The 14536-nt window shown below is 59.6% G+C and overlaps 7 protein-coding genes across 7 annotated transcripts; 4 read left to right on the top strand and 3 right to left on the bottom strand.

The window, feature by feature from the left end:
• The first annotated feature begins 13 nt into the window (after window positions 1–13).
• Window positions 14–1820, top strand: FA10DRAFT_302946 (DUF1692-domain-containing protein). The gene is made up of 4 exons (XM_025525188.1): window positions 14–153; window positions 222–248; window positions 314–512; window positions 588–1820. Exons 1-4 carry the CDS (start codon window positions 106–108, stop codon window positions 1670–1672), a joined length of 1359 nt encoding a protein of 452 aa, XP_025376825.1. The 5' UTR covers window positions 14–105; the 3' UTR covers window positions 1673–1820.
• Window positions 1691–4505, bottom strand: FA10DRAFT_268152 (hypothetical protein). Its single transcript, XM_025522208.1, has 3 exons — window positions 2765–4505; window positions 2372–2699; window positions 1691–2291 (listed from the first exon to the last, which is right to left on the bottom strand). Exons 1-3 carry the CDS (start codon window positions 4455–4457, stop codon window positions 1883–1885), a joined length of 2430 nt encoding a protein of 809 aa, XP_025376824.1. The 5' UTR covers window positions 4458–4505; the 3' UTR covers window positions 1691–1882.
• Window positions 4506–4679: 174 nt separating this feature from the next.
• FA10DRAFT_150016 (hypothetical protein) lies at window positions 4680–6362 on the top strand. Its single transcript, XM_025518092.1, has 2 exons — window positions 4680–5065; window positions 5151–6362. The coding sequence occupies exons 1-2, from the start codon at window positions 4719–4721 to the stop codon at window positions 6169–6171; spliced, it is 1368 nt and encodes a 455-aa protein (XP_025376823.1). The 5' UTR covers window positions 4680–4718; the 3' UTR covers window positions 6172–6362.
• On the bottom strand, window positions 6176–8127 carry FA10DRAFT_268151 (mitochondrial carrier). The gene is made up of 9 exons (XM_025522207.1): window positions 7764–8127; window positions 7507–7690; window positions 7416–7432; window positions 7239–7341; window positions 6977–7165; window positions 6888–6915; window positions 6552–6828; window positions 6450–6457; window positions 6176–6385 (listed from the first exon to the last, which is right to left on the bottom strand). The coding sequence occupies exons 1-9, from the start codon at window positions 7852–7854 to the stop codon at window positions 6332–6334; spliced, it is 951 nt and encodes a 316-aa protein (XP_025376822.1). The 5' UTR covers window positions 7855–8127; the 3' UTR covers window positions 6176–6331.
• A 574-nt stretch (window positions 8128–8701) lies between these two features.
• On the top strand, window positions 8702–11319 carry FA10DRAFT_149969 (hypothetical protein). Its single transcript, XM_025518091.1, has one exon. It carries the CDS (start codon window positions 8884–8886, stop codon window positions 11074–11076), a length of 2193 nt encoding a protein of 730 aa, XP_025376821.1. The 5' UTR covers window positions 8702–8883; the 3' UTR covers window positions 11077–11319.
• FA10DRAFT_268148 (hypothetical protein) lies at window positions 11221–12480 on the bottom strand. The gene is made up of 4 exons (XM_025522206.1): window positions 12284–12480; window positions 12086–12222; window positions 11525–12025; window positions 11221–11450 (listed from the first exon to the last, which is right to left on the bottom strand). Exons 1-4 carry the CDS (start codon window positions 12433–12435, stop codon window positions 11368–11370), a joined length of 873 nt encoding a protein of 290 aa, XP_025376820.1. The 5' UTR covers window positions 12436–12480; the 3' UTR covers window positions 11221–11367.
• Window positions 12481–12593: 113 nt separating this feature from the next.
• On the top strand, window positions 12594–14405 carry FA10DRAFT_280587 (hypothetical protein). The gene is made up of 3 exons (XM_025523629.1): window positions 12594–13299; window positions 13360–13477; window positions 13550–14405. The coding sequence occupies exons 1-3, from the start codon at window positions 12623–12625 to the stop codon at window positions 14270–14272; spliced, it is 1518 nt and encodes a 505-aa protein (XP_025376819.1). The 5' UTR covers window positions 12594–12622; the 3' UTR covers window positions 14273–14405.
• The last annotated feature ends 131 nt before the right edge of the window (window positions 14406–14536 follow it).

Genomic DNA, 14536 nt, shown 5'->3' with positions numbered 1-14536 from the left:
TTGCCCCCGCCATCGCTGGCGCGTTTTCTCATTTTAAGTTGCTGACTTCCTTCCCAAGTGCAACGTGCAAGCGACGCCAGCTGTGAGCAAGGCTGGATCGTCAAGATGGAGGAGAAGAACCCGCTGCTCGACCAGCTCGACAAATTGCCTCAGGTGAGCGCAAGAGCTGTACGAGACCCCTTCCTCGTTCGCTGACCATTAACAATCTTGCGACGAGGCAGATTCGGCAATTCGATGCCTTCCCTAAAGTAAGTCAGGCTTTTGCTCGGGAATCTTGTCAGAGGAGCTTCAGCTGAGCCACTCCTTCGCACAGACACAACCACTGTACAGAAAAAGGTCGTCCAGGGGCGGGGCCCTGACGATTGCCGTGATCCTCTGCCTCATCGTGCTGTGTTGGAACGAGGCACGGGACTATCTGTACGGCCAGCAGCACACCTCCTTCAAGGTCGACAATCACATTGAGCAGGAGATGCAGATCAACTTTGACGCCACTGTCGCCATGCCATGCCACTGTGAGCATCATGATCTCCTCTCTCTGCTCCTTTCGTACGCTGACCATTCTCGAATTGTCTAATGCCAACGCGCAGACCTCACCATCGACATCCGAGACGCCGTCGGGGACCGACTGCACATTTCCGACTCCGAATTTCAAAAGGATGGGACAACGTTTGAGATTGGCCACGCAGGGCGCATTGACTCGATTCCGCAACGAGATCTGTCCGTCGGTGGCACGATTAGCGCCTCCAAGAAGAAGAATTCCAAGTCGATGTTCCAAAAGGAAGGAAGACCTGCCGGTCCACACCAGGCCTCGTTCAGCCGCACATCGCACATCGTGCCAGACGGACCGGCCTGCCGCATCTTTGGCTCGATGAATGCGAAAAAGGTGACGGGCAACCTGCACATTACCACGCTAGGCCACGGCTACTGGAGCTGGGAGCACACGGACCACTCGCTCATGAACCTGTCGCACGTCATTCACGAGTTCAGCTTTGGTCCCTACTTTCCCCAGATCTCCCAGCCGCTCGATGCGAGCGTCGAGATGTCCAAAGAGCACTTTGCCGTCTTCCAGTATTTTGTCTCCATTATCCCCACGACGTTCATCGACGCGTGGGGACGACGGCTGAACACGAACCAGTACAGCGTAAACGACTACACGCGCACCGTCGAACATGGCATGGGCGTGCCAGGCATCTTTATCAAGTATGACGTCGAGCCGTTGATCATGACGATTCGTGAGCGCACCACCACCTTGACCCAGTTCCTCGTCAGGCTTGCCGGCATCCTTGGCGGCGTCTGGGTCTGCGCTGGCTTTGGGCTCCGCGTGGGTGACCGCATCATGCGTGTCGCTGGCAAGACGCTCGGCAGCGGCGAGCAGGAGACGAGTCCCGAGCAGTATGCGGCGAGCTACTCGAGCGCGTATGCTCGGTCCTCCGGCCTCACGGGCATCAGCTCCAGGGCGCCCGGCGTGCCTTCGTACAACCACCACAACAACCAAGTCCCACACCGGTGGATGGACGGTTCCCCTGCATCAGCCTCATCGGCATCTGGCTTCATGAGCGGCGTGCGAGACAAGACGGCGAGCGCGTTTGGCACCCTCACGGGCGGAGCCTCACATCGGCATACCGAGTCGATGCAGCAGAGAATCTACTCGGAGGAAGGAAGAGCGTGGTGATAGTGTCACTCTCCCTTCTTTCTTTCCCTCTTTTTCACGCACTCCCAATCATTGTACAAAAAGGATCCGAACCATTCCTCAACCTCCAAAAATGCGAAATTTGACGACTGAAATCATGCAGATAGATGATGTTCCATTTGCAGCAAGCGCTTTCTCTCTCTCTGTCTTCTCCTCACAGATCTACCGTATCTCGAAGGAGAGAATATGACTTTATGCCTTGCAAAGGACTCCTTCCTCCAGGACCTGGAGCTGTGCGCCGAGGCACCATCCCAGCTCGTTGCCGCCGAGCTTCTTGGCGACCGTGATCTGGCGCTGGTCGTCGAGCTCGTAGCCAAGCTTGAGCAAGCTAAGCTGGAACGTCAGGTCGAGGCACGTCTCTGGCCGATCGTCGAGCTCGGCCATGGCGCGGTCGTCAAACAGCTTCGACCACGTCGATCTAGGCGAGCAGACGTTTCTCGCCAGCGTCTCGAGCTGGGCGATGCTGAAAGACGCATTCAGGCCCAGCGGCTCCAGCCGGTCATAGAAGTAAGAGAGGGCAATGATGGGGCTCGCGGCAAAGGCCTTCATCAGCGAGGGCTGATACACGCCCGCAAACGAACATGGCGGTCGCGTGCAGACACTGTCGAGGAATTGCTCGTTCAGTAAATGCGCTCGATAGAGATCGAATAATAGAGAGAGAGGAGAAAAGAGACTACTCACGCATCCTTGTCCATCGTGACTTCGACCAATCTCCTGCATGCGTCAAAGCCGCCAGAGGTGCCGATGACCTTCACCTCCTTTTCCTCGGCCTCGTTTGGGACCTTGACCTTGACCGTCTTTTCCTTGCCCTCTTCAAAGCATGGGTTGGGAATCTTGACGCCGCCCGTTGCGAGCCATGGAGCCGTCGGCGCCTCGCCCAGCCGCACCTGGTCGGGGTGGGCAAGCGAGTACGTGAAAGTGGCTAGCGAGTTGATCGACTTGCGCGCCTGCATCAGGCCGTAGCCCAGATAGGAGTTCTGATAGAGCGTGTATGTCTTCCCTCCAAAGTCTGTCATGGTGGGCAAAGTCAGTGAATCTGAGTCGTGTGAAGGCTACTTTACGGGCACAACGCACCCTTGAGCTCGTAGACGTGCTCGCCAGGGTGCATGCCCTGCTCGCCGCTCTGCTGGACCGGCTCAAAGACGATCTGCGTCGAAGCGCCACCGAGGTCGAGGACCGCTGCCGTCTTTGGCTGGACATCGTCGAGGGCCAGATTGCCGCTGTTGCTGCTCCCGATGCGGTCGAGGAGGTAGTTGACAGTGATCCACGCAAACACGCCCTCGTCGCGGCCCTCCATGATCTCGATGCCGCGCGGGCTGACTGTTGGGTCGCGACCATCTGCGATGGGGAAGGGGTACTCGCGCACGAGCATCTCCCTCACCGAGTCGAGGATCCGCTTGCTCATCTCCGGGCCCAGCAGTCGCAGCCCGGCCGTGGCCTTGACCGAGATGGGTGTGCATCGCTGCAGGTGCTTCGGGACAGCTTCTAGGGCAGTTTTGAGTAGCGGCCTGAGCGAGTCCGCAGCTCCCTTTGCGTCTGCCCTGTACTCGGACAGGCCGCCCTTGATCATCTGGAACACCTCGTCCTCTAGCTCGGGCGAAGAGGAGCAAAAGTTGAACTTGTAGACGTGCACCCTGCTTCCCGTGCTTCCAGCATCAATCATGATGGCATACTGCACCTCGGGGCGCTTCTGTCCACGCCAATCGGAGAAACGTCCCTCGTTGGAGTCGCATCTCGTCGTCTTCGCCCGGTCCGCATGCATTTCTGGCTTCTCTCGAACCGAAGAGAGCAACGACGGCCCGGCCATGCCAAGGTGATTGGTCGGCCTTTCGTTCGAGCCTCTCTGCGGCTCCATAGGTGGCAATACAATCGTTGATGTGGCTTGCTGGGGTGCGTCCACAGCGGGAGCATTGAGTCCTGCCTCGGGGTGGGCAGCCTTGAACGCATCGTCCCAGTATCCTTCTGCCGAGCCCCAGGCCTTGTTGGCTTTGTTGCCCATGTACCCCACTACATCTCTCCTCCGATCACCTGGGCCAAAGATGGCGAGGCTGACGAGAATGAGGCCGGCTACGATGAGGAGCAGCCTCCGGTTCGAGGACCATGTCCTGGCGAGGGCTGCCATGCTGAACTGCCTCCTCGCAAACGCAGGTGCACCGACCGGACTAGCCAGTGAGGGTCCTGGTGCTCCTACTCTCGATCGACCGACGGTGGGATCACGAAGGAAGACGCCGTCCTCGGCCTCACTGAGCGCAACGCTGTCGGTCCTTCGAGACTTCTTTCCTCCACCGGCACCACCACCTCCTCCGCTGGTGACGCCGTTGCCGGTCCAGCCGCTTGCAGCCAGCTTGGGCACCCTTCTGTCGCCGTATGGGCTCTTGAGAAGCGAAGCGCCTAGCCTGTCGCTCGTCGCTGTCGCTGTCGCAGACGAGGGCGAAGGAGATGTCGACCAGAGAGAAAAGGGGAGGAATCTGTTTGATGCAGTCGTCCTCCTCTTCTTTGCGTCCTCTTCGTCTTCCTCCTCTTCCTCAGAAAGCTGGAGCTCCTGCAGCGGCGACGAAGAGACAATGTCAATTGCCGTGCTGGTCGCCCGCCTCGAGGACTGCCTGCCAAGCCGAGGAGAGGTGCTCGCCTGGTCCTCGTGGAGCTGCTGCTGTTGTTGTTGCTGCTGCTGCTGCTGTTGCTGGAGCTGCTGCTGATGCGCTTGGTTCTGCAGCTGATCCCGGACGGCGTCTAGATCAATGTGGACAGACTGGCGCCTTCGTGCCATGTACCAAACCCGCCTCCTTTCAGGTTGCCCAGTCGTCCCACGAGTCGGTCGCTCGAAGAAGAAGGGCGCATGCAAGCTCTTGCGCTCTTGCAATGGAAAGCCCAAAGTTGGTTCTTGTGCGCGGGTGGGCGGGCGTGCGGGCGTGCCCTCCACGTGAGACGCGCGCACACGTGAGGCAAACGGGCCTCCATCTCAATCCAATCTTGCTGCTCATCCTTCCAAACAAACCTCCAGCCCGCCGCTGTCGCAGAGATTCCAGCGATGAGCAGCGCATCGCCAGAGGCAGGCGAGCCATCGACGTCTACCCTCGTCAGGTCCGCTCCGACGCCAGGCGCGCCCAAGGTCAAGTCGCGCCCGGCACGCCGCCAGATCACGACACATGAGCTTACTGCGATCAAGCAAGCGGCCGATAAGTCGGGGCAGAATGGTCTGACATACAACATTTGGTACGGCAAGTGGTCCGGCGGAGACCGCGAGGACGACTATGCAGAGAAGACAAAGGCGTCACACAGGGTAGACATTGCGAGAGATAGCGGGTATACACGGGCGGATGCTGCGGGGGGCGCTTTCATCTGCCTCTTCTTCGCCAGAGGTTACTGTCCCAATGGGTGAGTGACTGAGCGAGGAGAATGAGCGATTGAGCTTCTTCACGGCTCAGATAATAAGCTGGTATGCTGACGAGAGCACAATTAGGTCCGACTGCACTTTCCTACACCGATTGCCCAATTCGACGCCGGAGCAGGGCCACGACATCTTTGGGCGCGCCAAGCAGGGCAGCTACCGCGACGACATGGGCGGCGTGGGGTCGATCCAGCGCGTGAATCGGACACTGTATGTGGGCAAGATCCACGAGGAGGCCGACACTTTTTCGCGGCCCATGAGCCAGGGCGGCGGGGCGAACATGACATCCTCCTGGCGTGGCGCCGGTGCTGCCGGTGGCGGCGGGCGAGGGGCCGCAAGCAAGCCCGTGGTGAACCCGCAGGTGAAGGTCAAGTACCCCACCGCGCTCGGCAAGGGCAGCTCGCGCGTCGAGGGTTTTCGCGGCCTCTCGCAGACGGAGAAGGTGCTGCTGCGCCACTTTGGCGAGTTTGGCGACGTGGAGCGCGTGCGGGTGCTGCACACGCGCGGCTGCGGCTTTGTCACCTTTGCCGACGAGACGGCGGCGCAGTTTGCAAAGGAGGCCATGATCAACCAGTCGTTGGACCATGACGAGGTGCTCAACGTGCGCTGGGCAGCCGACGATCCGGACCAGGTGGCGCAGAAGCGCGACCGCGAACAGCGCGAGGAGCAGGGGCTCAAAGTCATTGGCGACTCCCTCACGGAAGAGATGCGCGAGGCTGGAAGGAGCCTGCTCGAGCTCGAGGACGGCGAGGAGGGGGAGCAGGCGAGGAAACGGAGAAAGGACGAGGAGGAGGAGTACCAGAGGCTGCTGGAGGAGAACATGAAGGGGTGGGAAGAAATCGAGAAGCTGAAGCAGCAGCAGCAGCAGCAGCAACAAGCCACTGCCCAGGCACAGATCGAAGCACCGACACCAGCAAAGGTGGCCTCAACACCTTCCGCGGCTCCAGGCTTGCTGAGCAGCGACGCCCTGCAGCATCTCCACGCCCTGCGCGAAAAGCAGCAGCAGCAAGCGCAAAAGACGGCCGCATCCAAGCCAGCTGCGACGGGGCTCGGCGGACTCTCGGGCTATGGAAGCGACAGCGACGACGAGTAGTCGCGCCAAAAGAGTGCATACAATGTAATGTAATTGATTCCCATCATTGCTCATCTCCACGACCAGCCTTTCGGCTCTTTCCTTTTCACGCGCCCGAGACTGGGAGCAGCAGCAGCAACAGCGCCGTGCAGGTCTAGCTGCTCCCTTGCAAGCAAGGCTGCTAGGCTGCAGCGGCCTTGGCGGCCTTCTCCTCTCGCTGCTTGTCGATGATAGTCTGTAAAGGGGAAGAGGAGGTGGTCAGCAGGAAAGACACGTGATAAAGCAAGCTTGCAACTCACCTTGAATTCTGTGTTCGAAGAACGAGAAAGCAGGCAGCAAGGATGGCGAATATTAGCAAAGAGCATTCTGGTGCTGCGAGCTGGAAAGCGTGAAAAACTCACGCTCAAAGAAGAGGAAGAGGAGCGTCGTCTGGGGCTGCAGACGGAGCCAGGCAGGGAGCCAACCGCGCATAAAGACAGACATGCCGTCGCGCCGTGCGCTCTCGCGAATGGTGCCCATGATGCCGCGCTTGGCCTCTTCGCCCTTTGCATTCTGGATCCGGCTCTTGACGACATCGACAGGCGTGACAATCGTCGTGGCAAACGTGCCGGCGCAGAACGAGGCGGAAAAGTGCAGCCAGGGGCCGTCGGGGATCACGTTGAGCTTCTTGATGATTTCCTGTGGTGGCATTGCGTCAGCGGCTGCCTTTCCTCCTCATAAGTCAAGTCTAAACCCACCTTGAATGCGTCGTAGCCGGCCATTTGTCTTGAGAGAAGGGAAAATACGATATGAGCACAGACCACCAATGGCCAGAGACTAGACTCACGCAACATTGAGGAAGACGCTGCGGGTGATGTTGGGCACCATGCCGCGGAAGAGGGCCGGGAAGCCCTCGTCTGCGGTGATCTTGAAGAGCGCCTGCACGGCGTTTCGGTAGTTGTACCGCTGCTCCTTCGGCCGGTTCAGATCGCTGCACATGCGCACCAGCACCACCTCGGCGGGCACACCCGTGAATCTGAAGAGGGAGAAAGAGAGGAGGAGAAGTCAGCCCGAGAGGAGTAAAAGGTCGATCGAGAAGGACCACCCACCCTGCAACAGCACCGGCACCGGCAGCACAGATGGCAAGCTCGCTGGACGTTGGCACCGGCTTCTGGCCAGGGATGATGAACTGCTCCTTTGCCTTCTCGTACGCTGTGCGGCACAGAAAGAGAGGGCGCGTCAGCAAGTGCTACTCTGGGCGGCTCTTTCATTCTCAGGAAACCCACCGGCGAATCTCGTGATACTGTGTTGGGGCTCACAGAGAGTAAGTACGTGGCTCTTAAAAAGTGAAGGGAGCAAAAGCCAGACGGCACCCACGAATAGCTGGCCTGCCGGAGCCAGGTGGCAGTGAGGCCGTGGAAGATGCTCCGGGGCCCGTCCTCTCGGACACTGAGGACGACCGTCTTGAGCATGCCCTGCTTCTTGGTCGCCGTCTGCAGCCGGTACTTTGTCAAGTCGAGCGGGTGCGTAATCGTCGCCGCACAGCATGCCGCCGCTCCGCCTGCGCGCGAGACCAGAGAGAGGGGTGTGAGTCTCTTTCTGGGGTGCCCACCACTAGCACACGACTTGCTCACCGAGCCAAAAGGGATACGGCTGTTTCTGTTTGGGGCCTCCCGCCGGTCCGGCGGGAGGCAGGGGCTGTGACCGTGTCGTTGCCGTTGCCATCGTCGAGGTCGTCGTCGTCGTCGTCGTCGTCGCGCAGCGAATCGACGAGCGGGTGTGGGTGAGTCTGTGTTCTGGTGGTAAGGGACAGGAAGAGCAAAGGGAAAGGGACCAAGGTCCGCGTCGGGTGAACCAGGGAGAAGAAGCTCGTGACGAGCTTAGACGTTCTTGGTGGCTGTTGGGGGGAGGGTCCCGTGATGCCCGCCTGTCTCTCTCTATCTTACCAGCGCTCCTGCTCGTCACGCCGTTCCCCACACGCCGGATCGCCCAAATAGCGCACAAGGGCCAAAAAGCCTAAAAAAGATTAGATTTCGTTCCCATTTTTTTGTATCCGATATCCGATTCGTTATCTGTCTCTACTACTGCTACTACTACACTATCCTAATTACGAATAGGACAGCTATGAGAAGCTGGCGAGCGCAGAGGCCGTGCACGGTCCCACCGGAACGGCGGGAACTAACGCTTTTATGTCGCTGACTCAGCAGCAGCCAATCGGGTGACGGATGGATTCCTCCTTCTCCCGACCTCTTCCTTTCCTTCCTGTCTCTCCGACCGGAGACGAGCTTCTCGCGCGCGCCGGGATAGCTTCTTTAATGTGACTCGAGTTGACTTCGTGCGCCAAGTTGTCGGAAGCTCAAAGAGGAGGAGGAAAGCAAGTATCTTTCTCATCGAGGATTACGGCTTCGGCAGTTGGTCATTTGGGCATTCGTGCAGCAAGATTTCATTACCTTGCTGCATGTCCCATGTCTTATCAGAGCCCAGCACATGCACGCATGGGCGGCCCAGCGCCCAAGTCCGAAGCGGAACGAGAATCGGAGGCAAAGATTTGGAGTAGTGGTACCTGCCCATTCAATGTCAATCTAGCTACCGGTACACAGAGACACATTGGGCAAAGCTTCTCAGCCCGAGTCACGTGTTGCGCACCAAATTTTTTGGCAGTCCAAAAAAATCATCCCTGCACCTGCTGAATACGGATTAGAAGAACGCCGACGCCGAGCACAGGCGAGAAAGGGGAGGACAAAGGGGGCCAGGATGGCGCGGAACAAGAAACAAAAGGAGACGCAGGACGAGAGGGCGCTGCGTGTGGTGCGCCGCGACCACCGCGGCAAAGGGCCTGTGGCGAATTGGGGTGATGATGCTGGCGCGTCGTCGTCGTCGTTGTCGTCTCGGGGCCGAGGGGGGCCGACATACAGAGGCGGCAAGTTCAGAATACAGGCCAGCAAGAAGCGGGAAGAGAGGGCAGAAGAGGAAGAAAGGGAAGAGGGCGAGTACACGGACGAGGATGATGATATGGAGATTAGCTTCACGATGGACAAGAGCGCCGACGAGCTCGCTCAGGCGCCCCCTCGAAGGGTCGACTCTCCTGCCAAAGGACAGTTGCAGCTGCAGGAGAGGAATGGACTTTTGCTGCCAGGCCACGTCGAGATCACTGCAGTGGCTCCGCCTGCCGAAGCGTCGTCTTCGTCGTCCTCAAAGCCAGATGACGGGGCGAGTGTCGCTGCCTATGGGCCAGGAGGGAATAACGATGGCGCCATTGGTGATTTCGTCGAGCTCGACGGTGATCGCTCCGGTGCTGCTGCTCGCTACTGGGAGGTGGAACGGCGGGCGGAAAGGCTGGCGAGGGAGGAGTGCGAGCAGTGCGGTGAAAAGGGCCACGACAAGCGAGGCTGCCCGCATACACAGTGCCTGGCCTGCGGCGTCCTCGACGAGCATGCGACACGGGAGTGCCCGATGGGCCGGAGCTGTTTCCGCTGCGGTGCGAGAGGCCATCAGCTCAAGGACTGCCCCAAGCCCCGTCCACAGGCCTTTGCACGCGGCGGCCGGCGCGAGTGTCAGCGCTGCGGTGCGACGAGCCACAGCGAGGCAACGTGTGCGACGCTGTGGCGGGTCTATGCCTACAACTACCCCGAGGAGTGGCAGGCAGAGCGCAAGCAAAAGGCGAGGGAGCTGGTTGCTCGCAGGCCAGTCAATTCAGATGGCGACGACGACGACGACGATGACACAAGAACGTCCCAAAGGTCCCCGTCCCCAAGCTGGGATCCTGCGGTGCGGTGGTGCTACAACTGTGCGACAAAGGGCAACCACTGGGGTGACGACTGCCCGCTGCCCCGCTGCCACCCGTACCGGGGCCACATGGAGCCGACGGCCTACAGCGAATTTGTCTCGCTGTCGGGGCCCTTTGCAACCAACTACGGCCCGCCACCTGCCACGGCTGTTGTGCGGGGCCAAGGCAATGGCGACGACGATGATTACGAGGGTGGCCGACGGTACCGCGACTTTGCCGTGGGGCCCAGTGCGAGCATGCATGTCTGCTCAGAAGCACAGATCCAGGCGATTAAGTCGGTTGATGCGCTCCTCGAGCAGCGCGCTGCAGGGCGCAAGAGCGGGCGAGGCAAGGAGCCGCCGCCGTTGTCGTCGTCGGCGAGCAAGAGCAAAGGGCCAGGAGCGCGGAGTAGGCTGCCAAATGGCAATGTAGACGAAGAGGACGATGAAGAAGACGATTGGTTCTCGAGGAAGCAGCAGCAGCAGCAATCCTCGTCGTCGTCGTTGGGCAAATCGAAGAGTCAAAATCAGAGCCAAGGTGCTGCAGATCAGTTGCCGAGCAGTGTCGCCACACGCGGCCCGCTCAAGGGCATGCCCAAGAAGAAGGTCAAGGCCGACGAGCGATACAAGGCCGAGGTCCACCGGGCGAGCCAGGCCCAGAGCCGCGCCATTGACTATCCCGCCGGCGATGGCTTCTGGGCCGAGAAGAAGGAGGACCTCGAGGCGCTGCCTGCGGGCATCGAGCGCGACCACGGCCTGACAAAGGAGGACCGCAAGGCCATCTACAATGCCGTGGGCAAGGAACGCGGTCTCGAGATCTACAGCAGAGAGATGCAGCGCTCCACTCAGGCTGCGGTGGCAAGGGTCAAGCACAAGTGGGGTGTGGATTCGATTGCACCGACGGATGTGCTGGCCAAGGAGAGCAAGAAGGGCAAGAAGAGAAAGAGGAAGGACGAGAAGCAGGCTCAGAAGCGGGCGTCGGAGGCGGGCGGCAAGAAGAAGATGAAAAAGACAGCAAAGGAGGACAAGGTAGCCAAGGCAAGCGAGGCTGACGCCAAAAAGGCGAGGGGCGCAAGGGGCAAGGGAGGAGCAGGCGCAGGCGCAGGACCGGAGACAGCGGCAGCCGCAGGGGGAGGGCCTGGCGCGAGGTACTTTGGCTCCTATGCAGACGGCAGCGACTAGAGTAGGTAGACAGCTTCTCCATCATCATGACAATCATCTGTGTGCAATATTCTTTTATTTCATCACATTTCAAAGCTAATCATTGTATGGTTGAGAGCATCTCTGCGTCACGACAAAAGAATCAGGTCGAGCCATTGGGAAGCGGAGGAACGGGCGGGATGCTTCGGGCCTCTTCCTCATCGTCTTCGTCGTCCTCATCGTCCTCTTGCGCTGCTAGGGCGGCTGCAATCTTCATTCTGTTGAGGAACACATACCACGTCGTCAGTTTCCAAAGTTAAATTGCTGCAGGTCTTAACGACCGTCAACTAACGCCTCTGCCTCGTTTCCATAGTGCGCATTGCGTTTTCGGTTGAACTCGTCTTGCTTTGCTTTGGCTGTGGGTGTAGGAATTCAGAGACAGGTCAGCAGACCGAAGTAGGGCAGTACGTAAGTCTGCAAAACCACTCACCCTCTGGATCGAGATTCTCGTCGTCGTCGTCGAGGGCGGCCTCTCCCTCGATGCCCTGCATGGCATCGTCGCGGTCCTTCATCTCCTGCCTCACCCCTTCTCTAGACCTGTCGCCGATGTTAGCCGCGCTCGAGCTCCTCCTGCTTCCTCCAGGGGGCAGCGTGAAGCTCGGGCTCCGGCTGTCCGCTCTTCTCGATCCACTCTTGAGTGCAGACGGGACAGCTGCGGCCATATCGACGCTGTCCAGGCCCATGGCGGGCGCTACAGCGGCACCACCGTCTGCGCTCGCGTGTCCGCTGCTGCCGATGCTCCCTGCTGAAGGCCGTCGGCCTGCATTGGCTATCGTATTGGCAGCGAGCTGCTCAGCAGCCGACGAGCGGCGCGAGGAGGGACCGCTTCCTGAAGCGCTCGGCTCGCCCGTCGAGGCGCCTGATCCGGACGCGTTCGTCGGGGGAAAGTAGTTGGGTGGCTGCTGCTGCTGTTGTCCATCGAGATTGAATCCTGTGAGAGAGATTGGGTCAGCTAATGCTATATCATCCTCAAAAAAAGGAGCATACCCACCCATCGAGTCCTCGTCCATGGGACCTAGACTGGCGCTTCGCACAAAGGGCGTCTTTGGCTCGTCAATTTTCATGCGGGCCGCCTGATTCTCGCGTTCAATCTCGTGCAGCGTCAAGTTCGTCTCGTCCCAAGCGAGGCTGTGTGATCAAAGAGAAAAAATCAGCGATACAGTGCGAAGAAGTCGGCGGGTCTACCTACCGATTGCCATGCTCATCGACTGCATCTGCAGACAGCGCCGACGGTCGGCGCTGATCAGCCAACTGAGGGTCGGCGCTGGAATTCTTGAGGATCCCCTTGGGCCGAGGAGCGGCTGCGCTTGGTGGCGGAGAGTGGCGCGGGGAGGACGACATCGCTGCTTGGCTGTATACTGTGGTGTCGTTCACGATGGCTCTTGTGCCGCACGCGGAGGTGAACCTTGCAGCGACAGCTCCACACGCATAAAAAATGACACGTGACCTGGTGCGAAGAGAGTCCGGCTTTCATGTGATACCGAATAGCCCTGGCCTTCCAAGCGGGGGGACGACACCTGCTGCAACCATGTCGGACGAGGATGAGAGCGGACCCTCGTCGAGGCCCATGATGGCGCCCAACATCGTCGGAGGAGCCGTTGGGAACGTGGAGAGGAGAGACGATGAGTACGAACCGTTTTGGCAGGCGGCTTCGAATGCCGCTCAGCCGGCGCTCTCCTCGATTCGTCGGCGACTGCCCCATTTCTCCTCGCCGCCGCTTCGCATCCAGCGCGTATCGCAGCTTGACGCCGAGCTGCTCGACACAGAGCTGACAACAATGCTCCTCGAGCCTCTCAAGGCTGCCCTGCGCAACATCCGAGTCACGCTGCCCACCACACTCGAGCCGGAGCTGCTCCTGGTGCTGCGCCTGGCCCTTTACAAATTTAGCATCTTCGACCGTGGTGCCACGTACGGGGCCATGCTGCAAAACCTGCGCTACCGCAACGAGTGGGCACATCGAGGCGGGCTCCAGTCGACATCGCGCGACGCACCGCTCTCGCGCTTCCAGCTCCTCGCCTTCCCCAGTCTCACCATCGTCGCCCCCTACCTCCACACCAAGCTTGAGCGGACCATGAGCAGGATGAGCTACTCGGACATGCCCAGCGACGACGTGCGGCGTATCCTTTGGAATGGTCTCGATCGAGCCCAGCGCATCTATGCAGCGCTCACGCTGGCAAACTTCCTCGCCTTCCTTAGCGATGGCAGGTGAGTCTTTGCCTTTTCTCCTCTTTTGGACAAGGAAGCTCTACTGACGTGCTTCTACAGATACCGAACTTTGACCGACCGGGTGCTAGGGATGCGGTTGACGTATGCACAGAGGACGATGAACCGAAACGTGTCGTTTGAGTTCCTCAACCGCCAGCTCGTCTGGCACGCCTTTACCGTGAGCATATGCGCGCTGGATACAGAGAGGAGAAGGGGGAAGGCTTACTGACACATAACTTGCGCCATGCAGGAGTTCTTGCTATTCTTGCTGCCTCTGGTCAAACCTCGAAGGCTACTACGGAGATTGTTGCGCCTCCCGACCCACCCCCTCGTCCTCTCCACCCTGCTGGCGGTGCTGCCGTCGTACGTGGCCTCGCGTGTGGGCCTCTCGCGCGACGAGGCAGGCAAGCCTCGCTTCCGTATGCCTCTGGCTGGATCAAAAGGAGTCAAGGAAAAGGAAGAGGAAGAACGTCGACAGCGAGCGCGGTATGCCACACTGCCCGAGGGCGTCTGTGCAATCTGCTGGGAACGCCTCGAGGCCCAGGCGGGCATCAAGTCCCAAGGAACGGCCGCCCTGCGCGCAGGCATCCCTTCAAGCGATCCGCTCGACCCCTCGTCGACCTCCTCTTCCTCTTCTCCTTCTTCCTCCTCCTCTGCTGCTGCCTCTGCACCCAATGGGGCAGCCAAGACGGCCAAGACGGCGGCAGCGCTGACGACATCAACGAGCGCCTCGGGCTTGGCCTATGCCGATGCCCTGATCCACACGTCGTACGATGCCGAGCCGTGCGGCCACGCCTACTGCTACGTGTGCATCGCAGACAAGCTTCTCTCCGAGGACGCGGCCGAAGAGCTTGCCGATGGCGACGAGGCCAATCCGGCCGCGTGGTCCTGCCTCCGATGCGGAGCTGGCGTCAGGGGCGCAAAGAGATCCGTCGTCGATCAGGAAGAGGATGCAGAGGCGGAGGGAGCATGAGAGAAAGTGCCCATGTACGACTATACCTTTGCCCATTTCCATTCTCGTGTCCTTTGCAATGGCAGTCTTTGATAATTCTGATCCGTCCTTGAGGTGCGTGTCTCGAGGCACAGTCTGATGGAGGATACTGGAGATGGTGGTTACACATTCGTACATTCGAATACAACCTCGGAGAAAGGGCTTACACCCTCCAACTACTGTACACACTGAGATGAGAGGCAATGATAAACAAAGACGTGCGAGAGAAAGGAAGGAGAAAGAGGG

The sequence above is a fragment of the Acaromyces ingoldii genome (assembly GCF_003144295.1).
Source record: "Acaromyces ingoldii strain MCA 4198 unplaced genomic scaffold FA10scaffold_4, whole genome shotgun sequence".
NCBI classification, from domain to species: Eukaryota; Fungi; Basidiomycota; class Exobasidiomycetes; order Exobasidiales; family Cryptobasidiaceae; genus Acaromyces; species Acaromyces ingoldii.
This window is presented reverse-complemented; position numbering and strand designations above follow the sequence as displayed.

Excerpts from the sequence above, each read along its gene's own strand:
- FA10DRAFT_149969 (XM_025518091.1), top strand. The coding sequence starts at position 8,884 with ATGGCGCGGAACAAGAAACAAAAGGAGACGCAGGACGAGAGGGCGCTG.
- FA10DRAFT_150016 (XM_025518092.1), top strand. The coding sequence starts at position 4,719 with ATGAGCAGCGCATCGCCAGAGGCAGGCGAGCCATCGACGTCTACCCTC. Across the intron at positions 5,066-5,150 it reads AGAGGTTACTGTCCCAATGG|GTCCGACTGCACTTTCCTAC; the intron begins GTGAGTGACTGA and ends GAGCACAATTAG.
- FA10DRAFT_268152 (XM_025522208.1), bottom strand. The coding sequence starts at position 4,457 with ATGGCACGAAGGCGCCAGTCTGTCCACATTGATCTAGACGCCGTCCGG. Across the intron at positions 2,700-2,764 it reads GCACGTCTACGAGCTCAAGG|ACTTTGGAGGGAAGACATAC; the intron begins GTGCGTTGTGCC and ends CCACCATGACAG. Across the intron at positions 2,292-2,371 it reads GTCACGATGGACAAGGATGC|TGTCTGCACGCGACCGCCAT; the intron begins GTGAGTAGTCTC and ends ATTCCTCGACAG.
- FA10DRAFT_268151 (XM_025522207.1), bottom strand. The coding sequence starts at position 7,854 with ATGGCAACGGCAACGACACGGTCACAGCCCCTGCCTCCCGCCGGACCG. Across the intron at positions 7,691-7,763 it reads GCCGTATCCCTTTTGGCTCG|GCGGAGCGGCGGCATGCTGT; the intron begins GTGAGCAAGTCG and ends TCTCGCGCGCAG. Across the intron at positions 6,916-6,976 it reads AGCGTCTTCCTCAATGTTGC|ACAAATGGCCGGCTACGACG; the intron begins GTGAGTCTAGTC and ends CCTTCTCTCAAG.
- FA10DRAFT_268148 (XM_025522206.1), bottom strand. The coding sequence starts at position 12,435 with ATGTCGTCCTCCCCGCGCCACTCTCCGCCACCAAGCGCAGCCGCTCCT. Across the intron at positions 12,223-12,283 it reads GTCGATGAGCATGGCAATCG|CCTCGCTTGGGACGAGACGA; the intron begins GTAGGTAGACCC and ends TTGATCACACAG. Across the intron at positions 11,451-11,524 it reads CGAGAATCTCGATCCAGAGG|CCAAAGCAAAGCAAGACGAG; the intron begins GTGAGTGGTTTT and ends CTACACCCACAG.
- FA10DRAFT_302946 (XM_025525188.1), top strand. The coding sequence starts at position 106 with ATGGAGGAGAAGAACCCGCTGCTCGACCAGCTCGACAAATTGCCTCAG. Across the intron at positions 154-221 it reads AGCTCGACAAATTGCCTCAG|ATTCGGCAATTCGATGCCTT; the intron begins GTGAGCGCAAGA and ends GCGACGAGGCAG. Across the intron at positions 513-587 it reads TGTCGCCATGCCATGCCACT|ACCTCACCATCGACATCCGA; the intron begins GTGAGCATCATG and ends GCCAACGCGCAG.
- FA10DRAFT_280587 (XM_025523629.1), top strand. The coding sequence starts at position 12,623 with ATGTCGGACGAGGATGAGAGCGGACCCTCGTCGAGGCCCATGATGGCG. Across the intron at positions 13,300-13,359 it reads GCCTTCCTTAGCGATGGCAG|ATACCGAACTTTGACCGACC; the intron begins GTGAGTCTTTGC and ends GTGCTTCTACAG. Across the intron at positions 13,478-13,549 it reads TCGTCTGGCACGCCTTTACC|GAGTTCTTGCTATTCTTGCT; the intron begins GTGAGCATATGC and ends TGCGCCATGCAG.